General features: G+C 38.7%; 1 protein-coding gene across 1 annotated transcript in view; it reads right to left on the reverse strand.

The window, feature by feature from the left end:
• The window catches only part of Tmem117 (transmembrane protein 117), a 437,541-nt gene that overhangs the window by 76,195 nt on the left and 349,581 nt on the right, over window positions 1–11,765 (reverse strand). Inside the window, exon 6 of the mRNA XM_050130964.1 lies at window positions 6,035–6,194. Coding sequence (XP_049986921.1) covers window positions 6,035–6,194 — 160 coding nt within the window. The remainder of the gene's footprint in view (window positions 1–6,034; window positions 6,195–11,765) is intronic.

Here is an 11,765-nt window from a genome sequence, read left to right on the forward strand (position 1 = left end):
TATATACTTACAGGGTGCATTATAACATTACAGCGTTTGTATAAATTGTGCAATGATTCATGTCAAGGTAATAAATTCATTCATCACCTCACATATGTATCATTCCTTTATGGTAACAACCATCCAAATATACTTATGTCAGCAATTTTGGCGCATATAATACATTCTTAACTGTAGCCACCATGTGCTTAATAGACTTCCAAGGCTTGCTGCTCCTGTCTAACTCAAGTGTCCCATTCTTTCACCCAGATCTCCCTTCTCCTCTCTACCTACCGGCATCACAGATCTACGAACCTAAATTCTAATTCTGACATTTTCCCTAGTACCATGTACTTTACCCCGTCATTTGGCTTTAGTCAAATGTGCTGCCATTACTCTGACCTATTGCTTAAAATTTTAAAGTTTAATAAGCATTTTGATGTAGTATCTATGATGTTATTGGGGCCTGACACAAAGAGAAAAACAGAAATAAATCAGACGTGACATTCACTTTCAAGAGTTCACCAAATGATGAGGGAACCACCATAGCTACCAACGCTGTCAGAGCCATCCTGGGTATCTCTCCTTCCAACCTTTCTTAAAGGAGTCCTGTTATTTCTCTTTCTAATGAGTGGAAGTTTTCTGTGTATTTCTACTGCTGCTATACTAGTGAGACCCTTAACAAGCCATATAAAAAAGATCACATGTTGCCATGCAAACATGTCCCCCCTTTCCAAAAGTGTTGAGGTCTTACTGTTTGTATATGGTACTGGACATGAACTCCAGGTTCCTACACATGCTACCATTGAACTACCAGTCAGTGTCTTGTCTGCCTTCTTTAAGTATTGATCATTCTAAAGTATTCTCAACTTTTAAGGAAAACGTTCTTCAAATAATCATTTTTTAAGCACTAATTGTTTAGAACTTGATTTGGCTCATCCTCATCCTTAGTATGAAGTCCAAATGCATCACAGATTCTGTCAGTCCTGTCAGGGATGCAACTTTGGTCTGCAGCAGATTTGAAGCATCATTTGAAGAGGATCCCCTCATTGTTCAGTTAACCCTTCTGAGAACCAACTGAGACTGAAGCAGAATTCTAGAGACTATTGAGCCACAACTAGCTATATAAGTAGACACCATAATTATGGCAGCTTAAATAAGTACCCAATCTCAAAATCACACAGCTATGAAAGGGCTAGGTCAGGAAGCCAGATTTCAGTGCCCATACTCTTAATCATCATGTTCTACTATCCAGATGATAGCTGTCTAACTAAGCAACTTTAGCTTGGGGTTCCACTAGCAACCAAGCTGTATAAACACAATATGCTCCTACATCCTCACATGGTTTCCTCTCCTTCCTGTGTACCTGTTGATTAGTTGCTACTGGGTTATATCAGTCTAGTTAGACAATTTAATCATCTTTATACTATACTTTATTACCAATTCTCTATAGTCCAGTAATGCAAAGTATCTATGAGTGATGAAGAAGAGGTGGAAACTGAAGAACAGCCACATTCCATCAGTCCTCGTGGTTCCTACCACTTCCCAACTCCACCCCTGTTGCTGCTTCCCATATAACTAGAGAATTACACTCATCATCCCCTTCTTTTTGTGTCCTCACACTCATTTGTCTTTCCTTCTTCCTGCTTCCTTTCTTCTACACCCTCCCTTCCATTTCCTTTCTAGTAGGAAAAAAGCACAGAATGTCCCTTATTTTATGAAGACTTGTTCTTCTCCTCTTAGCCTTCAAGTCTGATGCAGGAATGCCTGAAAGAGGGGCAGGGAAGGATTTGAAAAGCAAAAATAGTACTGATGAGCCCTTTCTGCCTGAAGAATCTTAAATAATGGCAATCTTCCTTAAAATTCCTCCATTCCCACGTCTTCTGTTAAACCATAAACCATGCTATGTACCCAGGGGTTCTAAAGACTGCGTCCTTGGGATATCTGCAGCCCATTTCCTCTGTCTTCTTTCCCCAGATACACACTAACAATGAATTGATTGTGTTTCCTGTCCTACCTGAACAGAGCAGATCATGTCTGGATGGCAATACTACTGCCCTGGAAAAAGTGGTCCTGTGGGTGGTTCCCTGTTTCAGGCTCTCTACCCTTTGCTCTCATCAGTTCCTTGAAACACCCCTCCATCTATTCCTGTCCATATTCATCTGCTTTTTGTGAATTCCTTTGAAATTTTTTATTTGTTTGTTACACAATCTATTTTAACTCTTTATATCCTATCAGAAAAAGAGTGGCGCAGACTGCAAACCAATTACTTAATCAATGAAATAAGAGAAGTCATAAAAATCAAATGGCATCACTAGATAGAACATGGGATAAATTTTCCCTACAACAGATATTTTCTTTACAATTTATTTGTGTCCATAACATATTGATCTTATGGGTTATGTGTCATTTCTCTGGAATCTGTTTTGTCTTATTTCTGATGACTTTATCAAAACTACAGAAAAATTTGAAACAAATATTTAAAAATAAATGCAGAAATCGTATTTCATGAATCCACACAGAATAATTATGTTTCCTCTAAGAGACACATGCTTGTTATACTAATTTTTTTTAAAAAAAACAATATCTTTATAGAAATAGTATCAAATTTTTAGGGCTGAGGAGAGCTTGGAGTAGAAATCAAGCTTATCAGGTATGAGCTTTGGCTTCAACCCAAGGTACTGGGAAGAAAAGTCTAGTTTTATATTTAATTTTTGATTCAAATGCAACACTACTTTTCTGTAGTGCAAGTGGCAATCTCCTGCCATTAGAAAAGCCCAGAGTAAATTGCTTTTCGATCATTTAAATGTTCTAAAAGGCTGGCGCTCTTAATGAAAGCGCCCCTTCAATTTCCCCTGATTTTACTACTTTTCCATTTTTCTTTCATCTGAAACACGGCCACGGCATAAACTGGCTCACAGTTCGGTTGACCATAAATTTGTTAGGACATTTCTATGCTGTGTTTTCAAATGCCTTAAGCCCATATGCATTCTGAGACCTTTCCCTGAGTTAACTCCCTTCCCAGGTGTCCTGGGTCCAGAACATCTGTGTGATGCCCACAGAGAAGACCACAGTTAGCACAAGACTGGGACTTGAATTTCCACTTGCCCATCCTCATTAAGCAAGTATTACGGGCGATTGCTGTACATTGCAGTAGGGAGAGTAAGGAAGACAAGACTGAAGAAAGGAGAACATTCTCGTCTGTAGTGTGGCAGAAGGTACTTTGGAAGGGCCATTGGGGAAGTGATAATATGCCGTCCAGAAAATGGACTATAATCATCTTCAGTGCCCAGCAGAGCAGGGCAAATGCAATCTGGCCAGGAGAAAGAGGCTCCTGGAATCCAGGGAATAAGCACCCTGGGAGGAAGAACAACACAGCTAACCTTCCACCTTAGGTGGGATGGAGCAGGAAACACAGAGAAAACACAACCAGCCTCAGCCCCATGCAGTGGATTGTGCCTGGTTAAGAATTTCACTTGGGGATGTAAGGACCATGAAGCGCTGCTGATAATGCTTGTGGTTGATAGGCAACATTTTTTTTTTGGAACGTTGTGAAATCCAGTTACACAAGGCATATGGTAGAAGTAGAAGGGAAGAAGAGGAAGAAGGTCTCTCTCTCTCTCTCTCTCTCTCTCTCTCTCTCTCACTCACTCTCTCTCTCTCTGCTTTTCAAGACTGGGTTTCTCTATGTAACTTTGGAGCCTGTATGAGTATTAGCTCTGTAGACCAGGCTGTCCTCTCAAGTGCTGGAATTAAAGGCATGTATCACCACGGCCCAGCCCCATTGGATGCATTTGTCAACCTTGCTAACATACAGAGCTGGAGAATGAAGCGAAGGATCTAAGCCTTCTGCCTCTAGACACCCATCTCAGTGCCTCTTCCTTTTACTAAATACCCATCAATTTGAGTTTTCAGGACCCAATTTCCTCTTTCAAACTGCATCTCTGTCCTTGGCTTCAATTTCCCACACTGAGCCAGTCATTCAGGGATTAGTGCTGGATAGTCCCTAAAGAATCAGCAAGGAGCACAGGAACTGGAGCGGTCACTCTCAAAGGTGCCAGCAATGATCCTTCACTTCCTTATGAACTGAAAATTGAAAGACGCTGCTTTGCTGTTGGAGGAAAACAGAAAGCGAGAGTGAACAAAGACGAGAGGCAGAGAATAAAGGCTAGATCCGAGTTTCCTGTTAACTTCAATCTCCACTTTCAAAAGACAACTGTTATCTTTCTTCTTGAGCAGTTCAGGATGTCCCTATATGCAGAAATACCCTCCTCCTCTGATGAAACTGCACAGGACAGGCTTCGTGTTACAGCAGTCAACATAGCTGAGACTGAGTCAATCCTCAGCATAGACTTTTCACCTTGTCAGCTGGCCTCTGGATATTCTGAACACATCAGCATTTTACTGACTCTACGTTTTTATGCTTTTAAAAAGATCTCAAATGCCTCTTCCGTCCCAACCCTGCTGTCCCTGTGAATATAAACCCAGACTATCTTTCCTTTCTTCGGTTTGTTTTTACTGAAAATCTTTTGAATGAACCTGTAATTCGTATCAATTCTAATATTGTATTTTTCCACTTTAAGTCTTTGACTTTAGTAGACTTATTTTGAAGAATACTTAAAATTTGCATAATCAGGGAATAAGGGAGGTGTTGAGATATCAGTTGATTAAGGAGTATTCTCTAGCACATAAATCTGAACAAATCAAAGGAGATAAATTATTTATTTGGCCGCTACTATCTTTGACTCTCTAAAATAGGGTCAGAGAGGAACCAGTGGGCCATTTAACCAGAGTGAGACCTTAACATTATAAAGAATGTTAGTTGGGAAACAAAATAAGTTGCAATGACTGGATACAAGTGTGATGTACTGTTGTGTAATTACTACAAACTCAAGTTGGAGCTCTGTTGAAGAAGTCCTACAACAAATGAGAGGCAGACCAGGACCCCGCCAATGATGCCTGACCTCATGCCCAAGGATTTCTCCACGATGCTAAAGTATCTTACAGAAAATGAAAAAAAAAAAAAGAAACATCGGTTTCTAGAATAGATAAAAGTTTTCAAGCTTATGACTTAAGATTGTTCTAAACTATAATGTATTTTAAAATACAGCCCATTAGAAACAGTGATATACTGTAAATGCCACTGAAGCCAATGCCCAGGATATGTAACAAAACAAAACACTATTGTTCAGCCTTTCAACAGCACAGAATCGCTCTCATAAAGGCCCCTCTTTGCCTCTAGAAACAAAAATCCAATCTGCTATCCTGCAAAATCTCACATAAATTCAGAACACAATGGAGTCTCCTTTCCCTTTGGCAATGGCAGCCATTGTTCTCATGACTTATAGTGCCTCAGGAGGGGAAACAAAAGCGCCTTATGAAAGCAATAAGAAAATGTCTAGCAAATGGATAGACATTTAATGAGCAAGATAAAGCATCAAGAAATAGCAAATGTCTCTTTCAAAAGAACACTCCTACATCCCAAGCGCTCACCCCAGCTGCTATCACCAGTAACACTCACTAGCTTGATGAAGTTTTACAAAAATATCTATTGCTAAGCAGGGTGGAAATACTGTTTACATGAAATGAAAGAGTCTCTGGCGAATACTGAAAACGGATCATCTCCATAACCAGAAAAACACTTTCACACCACTCCCAATCTGACAGCTACAACCCCTGCATTGCTTTCACAATTGCGCTTCTGTGCTTTGCCCGTTTCCTGTCATTTTCATCTTGGAGTACTCTGTTCACAAAACGGCAGTTTGGGGGGCTCCGTTTTTGTCTTATTTTGCTCCCTGCATCTTCCCCAACTGATAATAATAATAATGTTGCATTATTACCAGGCTCAGCCTAACAATATTCATAAAATGAATTCCTGCACCCCCAACACCCAGTTACATTTTCAGCCATGTGAAATGGCTGATGGAACAATTAGAGGAAACGCATTAATCACAATTGTAAAGTGAACTCTTCTCTAGACGTGGAGAGTCCATGCTTACACAGAGAATAAAGCACAGACCAACTTCAGAGAGCACAGGGAAATATAGACACTTACCTGCATCACGATAAGGAGGTCAAAGACCAAGATGAAAGAAGCAAGGAACGCTCTGGAAACCTCATCACTGGGCAGAAATCCGCGGTTCAGTTTGTCCCAGCTGATCCAGTCAGTTGTGATGACAAGTACCACCACGGAAGTCAGGGTAAAGAGAACAGTCCTGCAATAAACAAGATGTTTTGAATATTAACATTGAAAGCAGTCTTGGGATGTGCATGGTGAGACTTAGTCTAAAAGAAAATGGCCCGGACTAAGGTTGGGCATCTGCTATGTTGTCATTTGGATATCATTTGAGACTTTATAAAAGAAGGCACAATTGTTTTGAAACAAATTTAATCAGATATAAATGAGTAAGTATAAGAAAAAAAAAAGAATGAGGAAGGATGGAGGGAAGGAAGGATGGAAGGAAGGGACGGAGCGAGGAAGGGAAGGAGAAAGGGAAGCAGGGGAAGGGAAACAAGAAAGACATGGATATGGAATAAAACCACAGAATATTTACTCATGTTGGCATTTTGCTCACTAACAAATTTTAAGTTAATATTTTATTAATTCCTTGAGAATTTCATACAATATATTTTAATCAAAGTCTCTTCCTCAAATCTCCTCTTTCTCCTCTTTCTTTCCTTCCTACTGCTCTTCCAGTTTTCTTCTTCAATTTATTTATTTTTAAAAAACCACCAAAACATTTCATGTAGCCTAGCTACTCTTGGGAGTAGGGCCTGCTCTTGGGAGTCATATAATTAATGAAAACTGACCGTCCCTTTCTCAGCAGCTACAACTGTCCTAACTCCTCAGCTAGGGGTGGGATTCCATCACCACTCACCCCACTCCTCCATGCTGGGACTTTGTCTGGCTTGAGATTATACTGGAATGTGCATGCTGTCACAATATTTTTGAGTGAACATCTGTAAGTGCCCTTGTGTGTCCAGAAAACAGTGTTTCCTGGATGTTAGCTACCACACTGGCTCTTACGATCTTTCTACTCCCTATTCTGTGAAGATTTCTCCGCCTCCAGGGAAGGTGCTTCATATATACGTAACAACTTTTAGTAATTGACATCTCAAGTGAATAGAAGTCTCTTTCCATTGCAAAGTGTGTAAAATCTGCACATTATCTTTCTCAGAAGATGCTTATTCCCTTCTCATGAGCTCTATTGGAGGCAAGTCGTACTTTGATATAATGAATATAAAATATTCCCGAGAAATTTTTCTACCCACAAATAGAAAAGACATAATTATATCTCTAAAAATTTGAAAAATAGCCTGGTAAAGGTAAATCGTAAATTTCCTTTTGCTATATTAAGTAGAAGTAAAAATTTATCATGAGGGACTTTTGGTATCATATGTAGGGTGTTTCAAATAAGCACTCATGGAGTAATTCAACACTTCACCTGGTTATTTTAAGGATCCTAAAGGGCTGCTCCTGGGATGATATCACAGCAAATACCATTTCTGAGCTCAAAAAGAAAGGAAGGAAGGAAGGAAGGAAGGAAGGAAGGAAGGAAGGAAGGAAGGAAGGAAGGAAGGAAGGAAGAAGTCTGGGAAATTTACAAACATGGAAATTTAACAACATGCTTCAAAATACCAACTGCCGAAAAAATGAAAAAAAAAAACAGAATAAAAAAGGATCTAAGGACAGATGAAAATAGAAACAAACATACCAAAGCATATGGGATAAGGTGGGAGCTAGAAGAATAAGTCTATAACATAACCTCCCATATTAAAACAAAAGAGATTTCCACCAAGAAGCTTAACTCTGTACATCAAGGAACTCTAAAAACAATGAATACTAAACTTGGCATGATAAAGGACATCAGAAATAAAACAAATGATGTATAAACTAAATGTATAAAATTAACATAAATATATAAAATAGAAATAATACAGGGTACCAGCAAGATAAAGAAAAGATAAAACTGGCAAACCTTTGGTGATAAAAATGATGGAAATCAACAAAACTTTATATTAGAAAATAAAACATAATATATGATTATAAGAGAATATTACAAGCAAGGCAATGAATAGGACAACCAAAAGGAACAGAAAACGTTTCTAGAAACGTGCTGTCCACCAAGAGTGAATCAGAAGGTAGTCTGAAAGATGAATGAGGAGCCAGAAACCTAATGCAGTCAACTCTGCAGCAGATGTCTACACAAGCCAATGATACCAAGTTATTAAGAGGGATTGTAGTCAACTCAGGAGAAGGAAAACTTCCCAGTTCGATTTATAATAGGATTGCCAGATATCAAGGTTAGACAAAAAAAAATGCCACAAAAATAATTCCAATAAATGCAAGGGAATTATTCTTAGTAAATTGGCAGCAAGTAGAAGACTTGCAGATTACAAAAAGTGAATGTTATTCATTGGATGCAAGAAGAGGTCAACATGGACAAACCAATCGATATAATACAATAACTTTAAAGAATAAAGGATTATAATGACAATCACTCAGTAGGTGTGGAAAACCTTTTAACACAGATTAGGTAAAGAGGCATGTAATACTTAACTATGAGGCCACATGCTGTGAAATCTATCCTTGTGTGAGCTTACCATATATCTAGGATGTATGGCACACAGAAATGCATAGGCAACCAATAATTGACAGAGAAGTCTTGATGGGTATCATTGTAGAAAGAATTAATATCAACAGAATTAGCTGATATATGACAGGCTCATAGCCTACTTTATACTAAATGGAGAACACTTAAGTTTTCCTACATAGGAACAAGACAAGGGAGCATATTCTCATGACTTCTATTCAACAATACTAGAAGTATGGCCAAAAAACAGTCAAGAAAAATAAGTAAAAGGCAAGGGAAGCTAACTGCTCTTTCATTATAAACCATTTTGAATTAAAAGTGTAAGTGAAGTGAGACAATAGAAAAATCAACATAAAAACAGCCGTCTGTCTATACACTACCAGCAGAAAATCAGTAATTGGGAAAATAATTCTATCTCAAACAGAACAAAAATACCTAGAAATAGATTTGACTAAAGAAATAAAATATTTTTACACCGAAAAAATAGAAGATACAAATAAATGGAAAGATATTTTGTATCTATGGAGCATATAGGCGAATAGTTAAAATATCTGTTTACCACCAAATGTTTCTATTTATTCAATGTAATCTCCATAAAGAGTCTGATGGAATTTTTTCAGTAAAATGAAAAACAACTCTAAATTCACACGATACCATTAGAGATTCTGAAGAGTCAGAGGACTTTTGAAAAATAAGTCTGGAAACACTGTGTTTTCTGATATAAACACACACAGAGACACTCTTAAAAATTTGGAAAGACTAGAAGTAAGTGCACACATAGTTGTTAACTAAGTTTTGAGGTTACTGGGAATATACAATAGGGCCAAAGGAGTCTCCTCAATAAACACACACAAAGAAATGGATGGTCATGTGCAAAGAATGAAATCGAATCCATTTTTACATCAGATACAAAAACTAACTCAAGAACATTAGAAGCTTAAATATATGGCCAGAACCCATAAAAAGTCTAGGAGAAAACAGAAAATCCTCTTCAATATTGGTTTGGGAAGCTGTTTTGTAGATCGGACACCAACAACATAGGGAGAAAAACAGAACAAACATGGTGACATCAAACTGGGAAATTAAATGCACAGCAGAGGAAACAAATGGAATAGAATGGCAACCAATGAAATGGGAGATTATGTCTGGAAACTAACTGCAAAGATCAATACACAGAATGTAAGTAACTCATAGCACAAAAATCAAATGACACCAGGGGGAAAGGACCCGAATAGACAGCTCTTAAAAGAGGGCACACAAAGGCGGGTACAGTCCAGCCTTGATATGAGGGTGTGTGCCTAGTCTTACGGCATCTTGTTCTGCCATGTTTGGTTGACATCCTGGGAGACCTACTCTTTTCTGCATGGAAATAAATGGAGAAGCAATGGATCTAGGAAAGAGAAAAGGTGGCGGAGGGTGACTGAAGGAGTGGAGAAAGGGGAAACTATGATTGGGGTGTATTGTATAAGAGAAGAATACATAAAAAGAAGAAAATCTCTATACCGCTAACCATAAGGGCAAAGCAAGTGAGAACCACAGTGAGAAACTGCTTCACACCTGAGAGCATGACCAGCGTCAGAAAGACAAGAGATAAAGGCTTGTGAGAATGTGGAGAAAGTGTCCCATGGGTGCTGCTGATGGGACCATCCGCTGGCGCAGTGTTCTAATATGCACTAGCGTCAAGAATGCTTTGCTTTGTGAGTGTTTTCCCAGCTTCGTTGTGCACTTCTGTTTTGTCAAAAGGTGTTGCTGCAGATCTCAAGAAATAGTTACGGGTAACGCTTTATTGCTCCAAAGGGAAATTAAGGGAGGTATGCTGCATGATATTTAATTTTTAATAGTACAAAAGGAATAAAAATGGCAATCATTAAATATGCATGCCTACAGCTCAAAGAAAGGGATCTAAAAATAAGTCTCAAGAGTAAAGCAAAAAGCAAAGGAAATGGAAAACAAAACGCGTTAATTAGTTATGCCATCTCTAATGCTGAATGGGAGATACACAGGTACACCTGTCAATCACTGAGTCAGACCCTTAGAGTTAATACATACATACATGTTTACAGATGCAAGCGTGCTGCAAGTGGCCTCTTCTCATCCCTTCTCGGAAAACAGACTTGACCATGTGGACAAATCATTCTGAACTATTAGTTTGGTATATGTATATGTGTATATATATCATAATAAGACCAACCTAAAAAAAACTATTTTTATGTGAACCTGGCACAAAGACACCACGTGTCTGCTCCCAATACACATGGCTTATAGAACACAGGGTGTGGGTGGCAGTGCCTTACATAAACTTACACCTCCCATATCAACCCTGTTATCATCAATCTCAATTTGCAGATACAAAACTGAATCCTGAATCACAGGACATAAGCTAAGCCACACTAGCCACAACAAAGGCTTTATAGGTCATACAGAGTAAGACAGCAGTGATATAAGAAGGCTCAGGCCGAGCCGGGATTCTGTGTTATAACAAGGCACTGTCTCTCAGGGGAAGCATTTGAGCTACGGCTTTCCTGTATTATGTTTATAGCTAGAAGACACATGCTTCGCCTTTTCATTATGAGTATAGTGCTATGAAATTACTCCAGAGCTTAACCTGGAAGAGTAAAACACAAGAGCCTGACAGGGTCCTGAAAGGAAACAGTTAAAGCTAAGTCCTATGGCAATAAAGGTCCAACCTCATAGAGGCGAGCCGTCAGAGCAACATTCTTGGGTTCTTGTTTAATCAATGATTGAAATAAAAGATATTTACTCTCCACTGTGGACTTTGGGGAGCGCTGGCTTCTCTCTTTAAGGAGTCTGCAATTAAGCAATTATCTGGATTGTCTTCCTTGCAGACTGTACCCAGTGCCAGCATGACATACCGGCTCATCAATTCTACCCTCTCTGGTTTCTGGCATTCATTCAAATGGAAAGATCCCATACATAATTATCAGCTCCAGTGGTTCCTCTCCTCACTTGCATCACTTCAATTCTACTTTCTGTCATTTTCATCAAATGTTGCTAGGAACACTTGTTTATTTTCACATTGTTTTACTTTTTGAAATTAAAATATAATCACATCAATTCCCCCATCCCATTCCTCCCTCAAACCTCTCCCCATGAACCTACCCCTTGTTCTCTTTCAAATTCATAGCTTCTTTTTCTTTGAATATAACCCGACTCAGTCCTTATTTTACATAT

This window comes from Alexandromys fortis, unplaced genomic scaffold, assembly GCF_014885135.2.
Source record: "Alexandromys fortis isolate MF-2015 unplaced genomic scaffold, M_Fortis_MF-2015_v1.1 scaffold_28, whole genome shotgun sequence".
NCBI classification, from domain to species: Eukaryota; Metazoa; Chordata; class Mammalia; order Rodentia; family Cricetidae; genus Alexandromys; species Alexandromys fortis.